Source organism: Macaca thibetana, chromosome 2 (genome assembly GCF_024542745.1).
Source record: "Macaca thibetana thibetana isolate TM-01 chromosome 2, ASM2454274v1, whole genome shotgun sequence".
Taxonomy (NCBI): domain Eukaryota; kingdom Metazoa; phylum Chordata; class Mammalia; order Primates; family Cercopithecidae; genus Macaca; species Macaca thibetana.
The window spans coordinates 33,651,151-33,665,966 of NC_065579.1; the positions used below are offsets into that span (position 1 = coordinate 33,651,151).

The 14,816-nt window shown below is 36.7% G+C and overlaps 1 protein-coding gene across 9 annotated transcripts in view; it reads left to right on the forward strand.

Moving 5' to 3' along the window:
- ATP2C1 (ATPase secretory pathway Ca2+ transporting 1) overlaps positions 1 to 14,816 on the forward strand; it is a 178,846-nt gene that overhangs the window by 81,420 nt on the left and 82,610 nt on the right. For all 9 annotated transcript variants that reach the window (XM_050777766.1, XM_050777726.1, XM_050777735.1 and 6 more), the window contains 3 exons: positions 10,251 to 10,361; positions 11,869 to 11,985; positions 14,512 to 14,601. In XM_050777766.1, coding sequence (XP_050633723.1) covers positions 10,293 to 10,361; positions 11,869 to 11,985; positions 14,512 to 14,601 — 276 coding nt within the window. In that variant the 5' untranslated portion in view covers positions 10,251 to 10,292. The remainder of the gene's footprint in view (positions 1 to 10,250; positions 10,362 to 11,868; positions 11,986 to 14,511; positions 14,602 to 14,816) is intronic.

Sequence of the window (14,816 nt, forward strand, 5' to 3'; positions counted from 1 at the left end):
AGGTTTGTGATTCCCGATTCAGTTTTCATATTAGTTGTAGATCTGTTGAAATATTATTTTTTTAAAATGGTTTAGTCTTGATAGGTTGTATGTTTTTAGGAATTTATCCATTTTTCTAGGTTATCCAGTTTGTTAGTGTATAATTGTTGATAGCCTCCTATGAATCTTTTTGTTTCTGTGGCATCAGTTGTAATGAGTCTTTTTTCATCTCTGATTTCATTTGAGTTTTCTTTTTCTTAGTCTAGCAAAGGTTTGTGAAGTTCGTTTCTTTTCAAAAAACCAGCTCAGTGCTTTTTTCCCCTATTTTATTTATTTCTGCTCTGATCTTTTTTATTTTTTTCCTCCTAGCTATAGACTTGGTTCTTTTTTTCTAGTTCCTTAAGGTGTAAAGTTAGATCATTTATTTGAGATATTTTTCTTTTTTTCTGGAAACTGAACTTGAATCTTTTTATTTATTTATATATATATTTTTTATTTCAGTAGTTTTTGGGGAAAGGTGGTTTTTGGTTACATGGACAAGTTCTTTAGTGGTGAGTTCTGAGATTTTGGTGCATCTGTCACCCAAACAGGGTACACTGTTCCCAATGTGTGGTCTTTTATCCCTCACCCCCTCCCACTGTTCCCCCTGAGTTCCCAAAGTCCATTGTATTATTCTTATGCCTTTGTGTCCTTCATAGTTTAGCTCCCAATTATAAGTGAGAACGTATGATATTTGATTTTCCATTCCTGAGTTACATCACTTAGCATAATGGTCTCCAACTCCATACAGGGTGCTGTGAATGCCATTATTGCATTCTTTCATATGACTGAATAGTATTCCATGGTGTATATATATACCACATTTTCTTTATCTACTCATTGGTTGATGGACATTTAGGCTGGTTCCATATTTTTGCAGTTGTGAATTGTACTGCTATAAACATGCATTTGTGAGTGTCTTTTTCATACAATGACTTCTTGTCCTCTGGGTAGATACCTAGTAGTGGGATTGCTGGATCAAACTGTATTTCCAGTTTTAGTTCTTTAAAGAATATCCATACTGTTTTCCATAGTGGTTATACTAGTTTACATTATCACCAGCGTGTAAAAGTGTTCCCTTTTCACCACACCCATGCCAACATCTATTTTTTTTTTATTTTAAATTATGGCCATTCTTGCAGGAGTAAGGTGGTATCTCATTGTGGTTTTGATTTGCATTTCCCTGACAATTAGTGATGTTGAGCATTTAAAAAATAATAAAAAAAGTAAATAAATTTATTGGCCATTTGTATATCTTCTTTTGAGAATTGTCTATTCATGTCCTTTGGCCACTTTTTGATAGGACTTTTTTCTTTCTGATTTGTTTGAATTCCTTGTAGATTTTGGATATTAGTTCTTTGTTGGATGCATAGTTTGTGAATATTTTCTCCCACTCTAGGGGTTGTCTATTTACTCTGCTGATCATTTCTTTTGTTCTGCAGAAGATTTTTTAGTTTAATTAGGTCCCATCTGTTTATTTTTTGCTTTTGTTGCATCTGCTTTTATGTTCTTGGTCATGTAGTCTTTACATAAGCCAGTGTCTAGAAGAGTTTTTCTGATGTTCTAGAGTTTTTATGGTTTTGGATCTTAGATTTAAGTAAGCCTTTAATCTTGAGTTTTTACATAAGGTGAGAGATGAGAATCTAGTTTCATCCTTCACATGTAGCTTGCCAATTATCCCAGCACCATTTGTTGAATAGAGTGCCCTTTCCCCATGTTATGTTTTTGTTTGTTTTGTCAAAGATAAGCTGGCTGTAAATATTTGGCTTTATTTCTGGGTTCTCTATTCTGTTCCATTTGTCTATGTGCCTATTTTTATACCAGTACCATACTGTTTTGGTAACTATAACCTTGTAGTGTAGTTTGAAGTTAGGTAATGTGATGCCTCCAGATTTGTTCTTTTTGCTTAGTCTTGCTTTGGCTGTGTGAGCTCTCTTTTGGTTCTATATGAAATTTAGGATTTTTTTTATTTTTTATTTTTTTTGGTTCTGTGAAGAATGATGATGGTACTTTGATGGAAATTGCATTGAATCTGTGGATTGCATTTGGCAGTGTGGTCCGTTTCATGATACTCATTCTACCCATCCATAAGGCATGGGATGTGTTTCCATCTGTTTGTGTTATATATGATTTCTTTTAGCAGTGTTTTTTAGTTTTCCTTGTAGAGATCTTTCTCCGCCTTGGTTAGGTATATTTAGTTCCCTTTTTTTTTTTTTCCAGCTGTTGTAAAAGGGATGGAGTTTTTTTATTTGATTTTCAGCTTGGTAGTTGGTGTATAGCAGTGCTACTGATTTGCGTACATTGATTTTGTATTCTGAAACTTTGCTGAATTCATTTATCAGATCTAGGAGCCTTTTGATAAGCCCTTAGGGTCTTCTAGGTTGGGTATATGATCATATCATGTTTGAACAGTGACAGTTTGACTTTCCCTGTACTGATTTGGATGCCCATTATTTCTTTCTCTTACCTGATTGCTCTGGCTAAGACTTACAGTACTATGTTGAATAGAAGTGGTGAAATTGGGCATCCTTGTCTTGTTCCGGTTCTCAGGGGGAATACTTTCAACTTTTCCCTGTTCAGTGTACTGTTGGCTGTGGGTTTGTCATAGATGGCTTTTATTACCTTGAGGTATGTCCCTTCTATGCTGATACTGCTGAGGGTTTTAATCATAAAGCGGTGCTGGGTTTTGTAAAATGCTTTTTCTGTATCTATCGAGATAAGCATATGATTTTTGCTTTTAATTCTGTTTATGTTATGTATCACATTTACTGTCCCTGCATCCCTGGTATGAAACCCACTTGATCATGGTATATTACCTTTTTGATAGGCTGTTGGATTCAGTTAGTTAGTATTTTGTTGGGAAGTTTTGCATCTATGTTTATTCAGGATGTTGATCTGTAATTTTCTTTTTTTGTTATATGCTTCCTGGTTTTGGTGTTAGGGTGATACTGGCTTCATAGAATGATTTAGGGAGGATTCCCTCTTTATCTTTAGGAATAGTTTCAGTAACAGTAGTACCAGTTTCTTTGAATGTCTGAAATAATTCAGCCATAAATCCATCTGGTACTGGACTTTTTTTTTTTTGGCAATTTTTTCATTCCTGTTTCAGTCTCACCACTTGTTATTGGTCTGTTCAGAGTTTCTGTTTCTTCCTGATTTAATCTAGGAGGGTTGTATATTTCCAGGAAATTAACCATCTTCTCTAGATTTTCTAGTTTGTGCATGTAAAGGTGTTTATAGTAGCCTTGAATGATCTTTTCTATTTCTGTGGTATCAGTTGTAATATCTCCCGTTTCATTTCTAATTGAGCTTATTTGTCTCTTCTTTTCTTGGTTAATGTTGCTAATGGTCTATTGATTTTGTTTTTTTTTTTTTTTTTTTTTTAAAGGACCAGCTTTTTGTTTCATTTATCTTTTGTAATTTTTTGTTTCAATTTCATTTAGTTCTGCTCTGATCTTTGTTACTTATTTTCTTCTGCTGGGCTTAGGTTTGGTTTGCTCTTGTTCTCTAGTTCTTTGAGGTGTGACCTTAGGTTGTCCGTGCTCTTTCAGACTTTTTGATGTAGACATTTAATGCTGTGACCTTTCCTCTTAGCACAGCTTTTGCTCTATCTCAGAGGTTTTGATAAGTTGTGTCACTCTTACCCCTCAGTTCATAGAATTTTAAAATTTCCATTTTGGTTTCATTATTGACTTGAAGTCATCATTCAAGAGAAGATTATTTAATTTCTATGTATTTATGTAGTTTTGAGGGTTCCTCTTGGAATTAATTTCCAGTTTTATTCCACTGTGGTCAGAGAGGATACTTTATATAATTTCTGTTTTCTTAAATTTATTGAGTCTTATTTAGTGGCATATCATATGGTCTGTCTTGGAGAATGTTCCATCTGCTCGTGAAAAGAATGTATATTCTGCAATTGTTGGGTAAAATGTTCTGTAAATATCTGTTAAGTCTATTTGTTGTAGGGTATAGTCTTAAGTCCATTGTTTCTTTCTTGACTTTCTGTCTTGGTGACCTGTCTAGTGTTGTCAGTGGATTATTGAAGTTCCCCCACTATTCTTGTGTTGCCATCTGTCTCATTTCTTAGGCCTAGTAGTAATTGTTTTATAAATTTGAGAGCTCCAGTGTTAGGTGCATATATATTTAGGATTGTGATATTTTCCTGTTGTACTAGTCCTTTTATCATTATATAACGTCCCTCTTTGTCTTTTTTTTTTTTTGAGACAGAGTCTCGCTTTGTCACGCAGGCTGGAGTGCAGTGGTACGACCTCAGCTCACTGCAACCTCTGCCTCCCAGGTTCAAGCAATTTTCCTGCCTAAACCTCCCGAGTAGCTGGGATTACAGGCACATGCCGCCATGCTCGGCTAATATTTTGTGTTTTTAGTAGAGACGGGTTTTTACCATGTTAGTCTTGAACTCCTGACCTCATGATCCGCCTGTCTCGGCCTCCCGAAGTGCTGGGGTTACAGGCGTGAGCCACCATGTCTGTCCTTCTTTGTCTTTTTAAAACTGTTGTTGCTTTAAAGGCTAGTTTGTCTGATATAAAAATAGCTATTTCTAGGCCAGATGTGGTGGCTCACACCTGTAATCCCAGCATCTTGGGAGGCATAAGTGGTGGATTGCTTGAGGTCAGGAGTTCAAGACCAGCATGGCCAACATGATGAAACTGTGTCTCTACTAAAATAGAAAAATCAGCCAGGTGTGGTGGTGGGCGCCTGTAATCCCAGCTACTTAGGAGCCTGAGGTGGGAGAATAGCTGAACCCAGGAGGCGAAGGTTGCAGGATGTCTAGATTGCACCACTGCTCTCCAACCTGGGTGATGAAATGAGACTCTGTCTCAAAAAAAAAAACAAAACAAAAAACGGTTTTCTCTGGTGCCTCCTTGATTAGCTTAATAATTGGCCTTCTAAATTCTTTTTCTGGCAATTCAGAGATTTCATCTTTGTTCGGATCCATTGCTGGTGAGCTGGTATGATCTTCTGGTGGTGTTAAAGAACCTTGTTTTGTCACATTACCAGAATTGGTTTTCTGGTTCCTTCTCGTTTGGGTAGACTTATGTCAGAGGGAAGATCTGGGATTCAAGGGCTGCTTTCAGTTTCTTTTGTCCAATGGGGTTCTTGATGTGGTGTCCTTTACCCTAGGAATGGGGCTTCCTGAGAGCCAAACTGTAGTGATTGTTTTTGCTCTCCTGAGTCTAGCCACCCAGTTGAGCTACCGGGTGGGTGCCAGGGTAGTACTGGTGAGTGTCTGTAAAAAGTCCTGTGACGTGATCCGTTTTCAGGTCTTGCAGCTGTGGAAACCAGGACTTGCTCTGGTGGAGGTAGCTGGGGAGTGAAGTAGACTCTGTGAGGGTCCTTGGTTGTGTTTTTGTTTAGTGTGCTGGTTTTGTGTTGGTTGTCCTCCAGCTGGGAGTGGTGCTTTCAAGAGCATATCAGCTGTGGTGCTATAGGGAGGATGCAAACTTGCCCTAGAGACACTTGGTCAAGTATTCAGGTTTCTCAGGCAGTGGGCAGGCCCATAGAGTTTCCAAGAGATTATGGACGTTTGTCTTTGGCTACCAGGATAGCTAGAGAAAGACTACAAGGTGGGGGCAGGGATAAGGGTGTCTCAGTCTCTCCTTGGGTGGGCTTACTGCAGCTACTGTTGGAGGGGTGAGGATGTGCTTCCCAGTCCAATGGAGTTATATTCCCAGGGGGATTGTGGCTGCCTCTGCTGAGTCATACAGGTCACCAGGGAAGTGGGGGAAAGCTGGCAGTTACAGACCTTACCTTGCTTCCATGCAACCCATGGTCTTAAAGGCTGGTCTCACTCCCATCATGCCTCCCCAACATCACCCAGTCTTTTTCCAGGCAGCCAGTTACCAGGGCAGATAACTTGCCCCAGATCACAATCCTCCCCCTTGAGAAAGCAAGCGGACTCATAGTTTTTAGGCCTCCTGGAGAACCTGCAGTGGGGATCCAGTTTCTTCAAAGGATCTGTGGATTCTCTTGGCTTTCCTGGTATGTTCCTGTGGTGGTTCTTGTATTGTAGCAAAAGTTCATAAGGTGAGTCTCCACATGTTGCTCTGTCCGTCGGAGCAGGAGGTAAAAGCTAGTCCTGCCTCCTATCCACCATCTTAATTTGAGCATCTAGATAATAGTTTTGAATAACGTGTATCTACCTACAAAGTTCAGGCATGGAACAAGGCAAATAAACACAAAAAGAAACACAAAGACTCGATAGCAAAATCACTCCAATGAGGAGACAAAGGTTTTCAGAAAGTACTTGGACTGGAGAGCCTAGGTGATACTAAAACATTAAATAAAATAGTATATCCAAGGCCCAGTATGTGTTATATGGGATAACCAGATTGTTTTAACTGCTCTGGCTAATCCTCATTTCTATAAATATGTAGACAAAAGTAGCACAGCTGTTTAGTAATAACTACCAATATACTGCTTTATCCTTTAAAATGTATCTGCCATACTAGACTCAAACTATTAAAGTTTTGCCACTAAGGCTAGGAATGTCACATGTATGCAGGGATGAGAACCTTATCACTCACACACACACTCACACACCAGGTCTGTCAAAGACCCTTGGGCGTCACCTTCCAACTCTGTGTATTTTATGCATGCAATCTTTATATGTGTTCTTTCACAGTTTTCCTATCATGTGAAACACATTAAACATCTCAACACATTTGCACCTGGTTTTGGTTGCCCAGTAGTAGTCTTGTGTGCAATGAAACCAGTGAACAAGTACACATAATAGGAATTATACCATGTTGGTAGAAAACAAACATATAAACACAGATGTACAGATTTCACTGGAAATCTCAAGGACCCACCTCTTCAGTCTGTAGCAGAAGTCTACTTGCCACATCAGATTCTTTTACCCTTCACCTCTATTCTTGGACCCCAAAGCAGGACCAGTGCTTTTAGTTTTGTACCTGGTGTCCTAAAAATGAATATGGAAAGTTCATAAACGCTATATAAGTACTATGTGAATCTGGTTGAAAACAGGTAAAACAACAAACCTACGTATATTAACTGGTAGTTAAATTCATTTTACAAGAAAACTAGATTTTTTTTAACTTTTTTTTTTTTTTTTTGAGGTGGAGTCTCACTCTGTTGTCCAGGCTGGAGTGCAGTGGCGCGATCTTGGCTCACTGCAAGCTCTGCCTCCCGGGTTCACGCCATTCTCCTGCCTCAGCTTCCCGAGTAGCTGGGACTACAGGTGCCCGCCACCACGCCTGGCTAATTTTTTGTATTTTTAGTAGAGACGGGGGTTTCACTGTGTTAGCCAGGATGGTCTCGATCTCCTGACCTCGTGATCTGCCCACCTTGGCCTCCCAAAGTGCTGGGATTACAGGCGTGAGCCACCGCGCCCAGCCTTTTTAACTTTTTTTAAAATAGAGAAAACAGTATATTCCTTGGGGAAAGGTGAGGGATGAAGAAAACCAGCTCTGGGTAAAAATTATGATGACTGCACCTGGAGTTGATTAGGCCTGCCTAGGAGAGAAACAGGCAACTGCTATACTACTACAGGGTACAGCCACCATCTGAGTCTCAGCAGACCAGTTCACACGCCATGCAAAGTTGCTGTATATTCAAATTGTAAAAATCATCTAGCTTATCATGAAACAAGCTGCATTCATCGTCAGAGACTGTCGGTCATCATCCCCACCTGCAGACAGAGCTTAAGCAGCGTCTCACCTAGCTTAAAGATGAAAGACTCTTGTTCACTGTTGCCAAAGGGGTTGCTGTTCTGTTTCCTCAGTGAGCTCCCAGAGTTGGTTCCTTCCTTGGGCCCTGTATCTGTTTATGTTCCCGTTTTCTGTCTCTGGCTCCTTTGTACCACCATCAGGGTAGGCAGACTTGGAACAGTTCTCTCCAAATGGGCAGCTTCCATGTTCTTCATTGAAACACCTACATGCCTTATTGCTCTTCATCTCCTTGTATTCCTGAAATGAGTTTCTGCTACCTTCTACTCCACGCAGTACTCATGTGGAATGACAAAGTTAAATATGGCCTGGCATTCTGGGGTGGACTTTACCATCTTTCTTTTCTGTTGCTTAGTACTTCTCCACTTGTGAATACACTTGAGGGAAGTGTGGTTGCAGCTGGAGAGCATCTCAGAGCAGTCCTTTATGTATTTAAAGAGTATGATGCCCCTTTAGTGTTTTATTGTTTATTATATGAAATAATACAATTTCCTACTCTGCAGATTTACAGCTACTTTGAGCCCATGGAATGTCCCCGAAGGGTTTTATGTAAAGTGTGTTCAAATGTAGACCCTATCTATGTACCAACTACCAAAGGATTACTTGAGAAACATTTTATGAGTAAGACTGTCATATTGCATACTGGCTACTAGAGTTAGCAGTTTCCAATATATTATTGATAGAAAAGTAAACATTAATAGGGAATTATCATGAACTGACTTTACTCACCTTGTTTAGTCTTTATTGACCTTGTTGGAACAAAAGTATTAATAGCTGTCATTTGAGCTCTTACTAGTGGTAAGTCAAATGCTGTGTTAGTGTATTTAATCCTCAAACATCTCTGTTTAGCAATATTATCCCCAGGTTATGTATGAAGAAGCTAAGGTTTGGGAAATCTTAGAAATAAGAGATTTTTTTGATCTCTTTGTCACTGCAGGCAGTGTAAATATACTTGATTCTTCTTAATTTTGCTTTATGATCTCACAAGATAAAATAACCATGTCAGCTATTTCAATTCTCATTGTTTTAAGATTTAAATCATTTTGGGGGGAATCTTCTCCAGTGTTTTACTTAGGAATGGTTTAGTGAAGTCTTTCCCCTGTCCTAGTTTGTTTTATAGATTTGAAATACGAGCATTTCAGTGTCTCTAAAACCTGTGTGTGGCTTTTGTAAAATTCCTAATCTTTCCTCTAAGTTTTTACATTTCTTAATTATGTAAAAATATTATGCTATAAAATAATTTCAGTAATTCGCAGTAAAGAAAGGTAATCTGTCTCTAGTTTCCTCATATTTATTCACCTGTATCTCCTCATTAAAAGTTGAAAAATACTACTGCTGTTTGTTTTAAAGTATTGAAACATCCAACTGTACTTTTTACATAAATAAGATTAGAAAACCTGAATTTGATTGTTCCAGAAACTCAGTCATACTGAGAGAAGATTTTTTTCCTCAGCAATTTACCATTTTTTGGAGTAATCCATGCAGGCCTCTGTAATGACACTCTAATGTAGTAGAATCTTCTTTGATTTCATTTGCTTAAAGATACTGCTTTAAAAGTTTTAGGGAAATATTTTATCCTAAAAATGTTAATTATCCAAGGTTGAAAAGATCTTACCTGAAAGCTTAAAAACTTGTATCTTGGCAGTAAGATGATCGTTTTAGTTTTCGTATTATTTTAATCGAGTGGATGTGTGGCAATTCAAGTGTTTTCGTCTCTTAAGTTTCAATAGTGGGCAATTTTTGTCCTCCTATTTTCACTCAAAACTTTTTGTCTGTAAAGAATCTCAGCTTAGGACCCAAAGCAAATCTGTATTGAGGATTTATTTCTAGAATTGTGTTAAACAGTTTTTTGTAGATACAGGTATTTACTTACGAAGCTGCATCAAGTAGGTACCTTGATTACTACTATCTCGTGACTATGCTTGTTCACAGCTTTCCCCACCCTTCCCTCCAGCCCCCTTCACTAACCTGTGCATCCTTTGCTTATCTGGTCTCTTTTACTTCTTGTTTTTCTCCTAGTTTGTGAGTAGCTCTTAAAGTCTGACTTGTTGTCGTGGTGCGTTGGAAGAGTAGCCAGTTGTCTTTCCTGGGTACATCAGCTATGAGCTGACTGACTAAGAGGAGTAGTTAAAATGGAGAACGCTTAGCTGTACTTTGTCTTGCATGTTAAACATAATGAGTTTAGAGGATTATGATTATTTGTAATCATCAGGATCTGCTAGACAGGACATCTGTTTTACTTTTTACTCTTATGTTGGTGGAGAAATAGTATGTTTTTCTTTCAATGTGATAATTTTGTGTTCTAGCTGGACACTGATGGCTTAGTTTTTGAAATGTATTTTCTTGAGAAGTAGCATGTGGTTAGTATAAAATTGTCTTTCCTATTAGGACTAGATACATAATTAGTCTGAAATGTTTTTCTAACTGGAAAATTAGTTGCTGTGAACTTTGGCATTTTTATTACTCTAGACTGCATTACACTTGTTTGCTGTATTCGAATATTTTTTCTTTGGTTTTACTTCCTAGGTTGCACGTTTTCAAAAAATACCTAATGGTGAAAATGAGACAATGATTCCTGTATTGACATCAAAAAAAGCAAGTGAATTACCAGTGAGCGAAGTTGCAAGCATTCTCCAAGTAAGTGATTAGTGGGGAGGAAGGGACTAGATGGTATAAAGTCAGTCACTTAGATTCTATAAATCAGTGCTGTCTAATTTAATTTTCTTCAGTGATAAAACTATTCTGTTCTGTGCCGTTCAGCATAGTAGCCACAAGTTGACTTATAGGACTGTTGAGCTTGACATGGGGTTAAACTTGACAGAATTAAACATGACTTTATGACTTGAAATGTGGCTAGTGTGGTGGAGAAACTGACTTTAATTTAATTTAAATTTATTTAAATAGCTACAGGTGGCTTAGTGGCTACCTGATTGGACAGTGCAGCTCTAGAACATAATAGCATTTCTAGGAACTATATTAGTGCTGTGTAAGGATTTGTTGGATTAGGAAAATAATTAACGTAAGTAGTGGTAGGAGTTTATCTTTTTTTTGATAAGGGTTTTCTAAGGTAAAGTAAAAACTAAGTATAGGTTTAGAATTGCAAATAATCTATAATTGCTTATATAGGCTCTTTCTGGTTTTCAAAAGTAGTATCTATTGAAACATAAAAAAGATAATATTTTTTATTTTTCCTTCAACAGTCGCATATTTTAGTGATAGCATTAAAAAATGGGTATCCTTTTTTAGTTTTGTTATTGTTGTTGTTATTGTATTTATACTCTGCTTTAAAACCACTTATTTGTAATATGTTTGTTTTGAAGGGCTCCATTATTGGACTGTGTTATAATAACCGTTTGGTCAGGGCAACTATTTTGGGGGTACAGATAATTTTATTCTTTAATAGTTAGAATACTAAATCATGAGAGACAATAACTGAAGGATGTAGGTAGTGTTTATAGAACATAAACTGTTCCAAGAAGAAGTCCATCTTAACTTCCTTACTTTTGAGTAATTTAGGAAGCACAAATTTCAGCATGAAATAATTACACAGTCCAAAAGTAAAAATTAATACCAACCCCAGGGTTTTGATAGGCCCAGAGAACAAGGAAGGCATTTATGGCCCCTTGAACGTTCTTTTGGAGAAACTAATTTTAGAAAACAGCTGAACAACGATGAAAAGGAAAAAGCTAATTAAAATGTACTGTTATGCTTTCTCTAAGTCTTGTGGCTGGTTGTGTTGTTTATTTTTCTCCCTAAATTTGGTTTGGTAAACTCTGCCTTTTTGTTTACATTTTTTTAAAAATCATCAATTTTGTTGAGATATAATTTACATAAAATACAATGTACTTTTTTAAAGTGTACAGTTTGCATTTTGACAAATGTAATCACCACCACCATTAAGATAGAACATCTTTATCACTCCAGAAGGCTCCCCCATGACCCTTTGTAATTAATCTCTCCCTCTCTATGTATCCCTTCTGGCCCCAGGGCCCCAGGCAACCACTGATAGGTTGCTCTCATAATAGACTAGTTTTGAGTGTTGTAGTTTCTATAAATATGACCATACTTTATGTTATGTGCTTTTTTGTGTTTTTCTTTTCTGTGCTAACATTTTCAGTAACTTTCATATATAAACTCTTAACAGGCTGATCTTCAGAATGGTCTAAACAAATGCGAAGTTAGTCATAGGCGAGCCTTTCATGGCTGGAATGAGTTTGATATTAGTGAAGATGAGCCACTGTGGAAGAAGTATATTTCTCAGGTGAGATACTTTTACTTCCTCTTCTACTGTGTAATTTATTAATACATGGACTTCTGTTATTTAGTTGCTTACTTTGGTGATATTGTTTATGGAGAAAGGAAATAATTTTTAGATTTTTTTACCTAAAATTTTTCATTTTTTGGGTCTTACTGTTAGGTTGGGAATTCCTGTATTTTTAGTATGCAAATCTTAAAGACAACATTTTCCATATGGATATATTACACAAAGATAATACTATTGACAGTAGTGTCCTTGCTGATATCAAACCTACACTATTTAAATGATAGGAATGGCAATATTTTTTAGGGTAATCATGACCAGCTCAGAAAACTAGTAAAAAGTAAGTTAGGTAAGTGAAACTCAAGCTACCTGGGTACAAATTACACCTTCATTTCTTACATCAGTTGTATGGTCTTTATTATCCTCTGATCCTTATCTATAAAATGGTGATGGTAACCTTACAGGAGATAGTTAGCTCTCAGTAGATGATATTTATATTTTTTCATCCCAATTTTTAGGAAAGACTTATTCTAGGCAGTTTTTGTCTTGATAATGATTGTGTTAATGTTAAAAGGTACAGGTTACTAGGATTAGTTTTGAAGTAATTGGGTTGGTTTGCTAAACAAACATTTTTTGCTAAAAATTTCTTTTTAGTAAATATCTGTGCCTTTTAACCTGCAGTCTTTCTAAAAAGATCTGTGTGTAACTTTTCTTTTCTAAAGTGCCTTTTCTGCTAATGAACTTAAATTTGCCAGGCTTAATTTTGCAAATGAGTTTGTCTAAAGTAGCAACACTGGAATTTTAAAGGTTAGATGAACCTCGTGTGTATCTGTCTTATTTTTATGGAATATTATTTGTATGTGTCTTTGTATTTTCACAGTTACCACATTCCTACATTACCAAGACTTCAGAAAGTATTGACATAGTTTACTCTGGATTTATAAATTGTAATGATTTGACTTATCCCTAGGCAGTATGATTTAATGTTTTACTTTCTTGATCCTGTTATCAAAGCTAGAGCACCTGCCCCTTGGGATGCCTGTGAGAATTAAATAGTGCTTGTAATGTAGTTAAGCACAACCAAACAAATAACAGTCAATAGTCATCGTAATCATAAAGCACTGGGTGACTCTTTCCTCCTCTGCAGCCTGCCATCTATCAAGTGGTGTGCTTAGTAATGTGGCACAGCTTTTTCAGGGGAAAATAAAAAAGATCATGGGGCTTGCCCTCAAAGTGTGGTGTTAATAGCTAACATTTTTAAGAACGTTTTTTGGTTTACATGGTGTTTTAATGTACATTCTTAGTTAATCCTTTTAACAGTTCTTTGGTATAATGCTCTGTTTTACCAGATGAAGAATCTGGAGCTTAAAAAGATTAAGGTGACACACAGGTGCCAGCAGCTGGATTCAAACCTAGGTACTCTGACTCAGTCAGGTTTCTGGTTGGTTAGCCCTGAACCATATTGCAGTTGTAGTGTTGTTTTGTTAGGGCGGTTTAACTTATTACTATTTTTTTAAAATCCTCATTAGAATCACTTGGGGAGGGTTAAAAAATGCTAAAGCCTGGGCCTTATGCCTAAAGATTTTGATTTAATTAATTTGGTGTGAATCTGGGCATTGGTATTGTTAAAAGTTTCTTATAGGATTCTGATGTGACATGGATTGGGACTTGTTCCAGGGAATGGAACCATAAAGGGACTTTGGAGGTGGTGGCATGTAACCTCAGAGCTATGGTATCTAAGGGCTGGGGCTTTCTGGTGGGACGGATTCTTTGTAGCCTAGTCTGTTACTTCGCAACTTTGACAGTGATGTAACACTTTAGCAGAGGAAGAGATTCTAACATCAGAGCTTCAAGGAATAGAATGTCCAACTGGAAGAATTTGGGGTTGACTCTGGTGTGAGGTCATTTAAATGCTTTCTGATCAGGTTGATGCTATAGTCCTTTTCTTTAGATATGATTTTCTCCGGTAGCTAGAAACCAGGAAAGCTAGCCTTGAGGAAAATCTTCAGTTTCTTTTGTGGAGAGGAGGAAATTTTTCTGTGATATGTGAGTCAGCCACAGAATCGTAATCTATACCAATGTACTTACTTGAGAAATGTTTGAATCTCAGTGTTCTATTTAGTATTTAACCTAAATTTTTAGCTTAAATATCATCTTCTGCTTTTTCTAGCCTCAGTAGAAATTCAGAACAGCTATATTTATTAAATTAATATACCAAAAATTGCTGTATACTATAAGGAATTGGTTAATTCTTAGTTTTAAGTATTGTTATTTAATTTTCTTTTTTTTTTTTTTTTCTGAAAAGAAACTGTTACAAAGCTTTTAAACATAGTTAAGTATAAACTTTTTTTTTTTTTTTTTTTTTTGTTAATTGAAGAGATACATAAAATAAACCAAGTATAGACTTTTGTAATTTTCTAGTCATACTCTTATGGTTTTTCTTTCTTTTTTTTTTTTTTTAAGCCTTTGCTGAGCGAACTGTCATGTACAAAACTGTGTTGAATTGCTATTTGTTTTTACTTTCAGTTTAAAAATCCCCTTATTATGCTGCTTCTGGCTTCTGCAGTCATCAGTGTTTTAATGCATCAGTTTGATGATGCCGTCAGTATCACTGTGGTAAGAAAAAAATTACCTATTTTTGATCTGTTGAGTAAGTGTATAAATTGGGATTGGTTTTTATTTTGGAAAATAAATTGAGAAATGCTCTCAGATTTTTTTCAGTGTCCAAATTCTGCTTTAATTTTATTCTTTTTGTTGAGACAGTTTCTTCTTCTATTGCCTAGGCTGGAGTGCAGTGGTATAGTCATGACTCATTGCAGCCCCAAACTCCT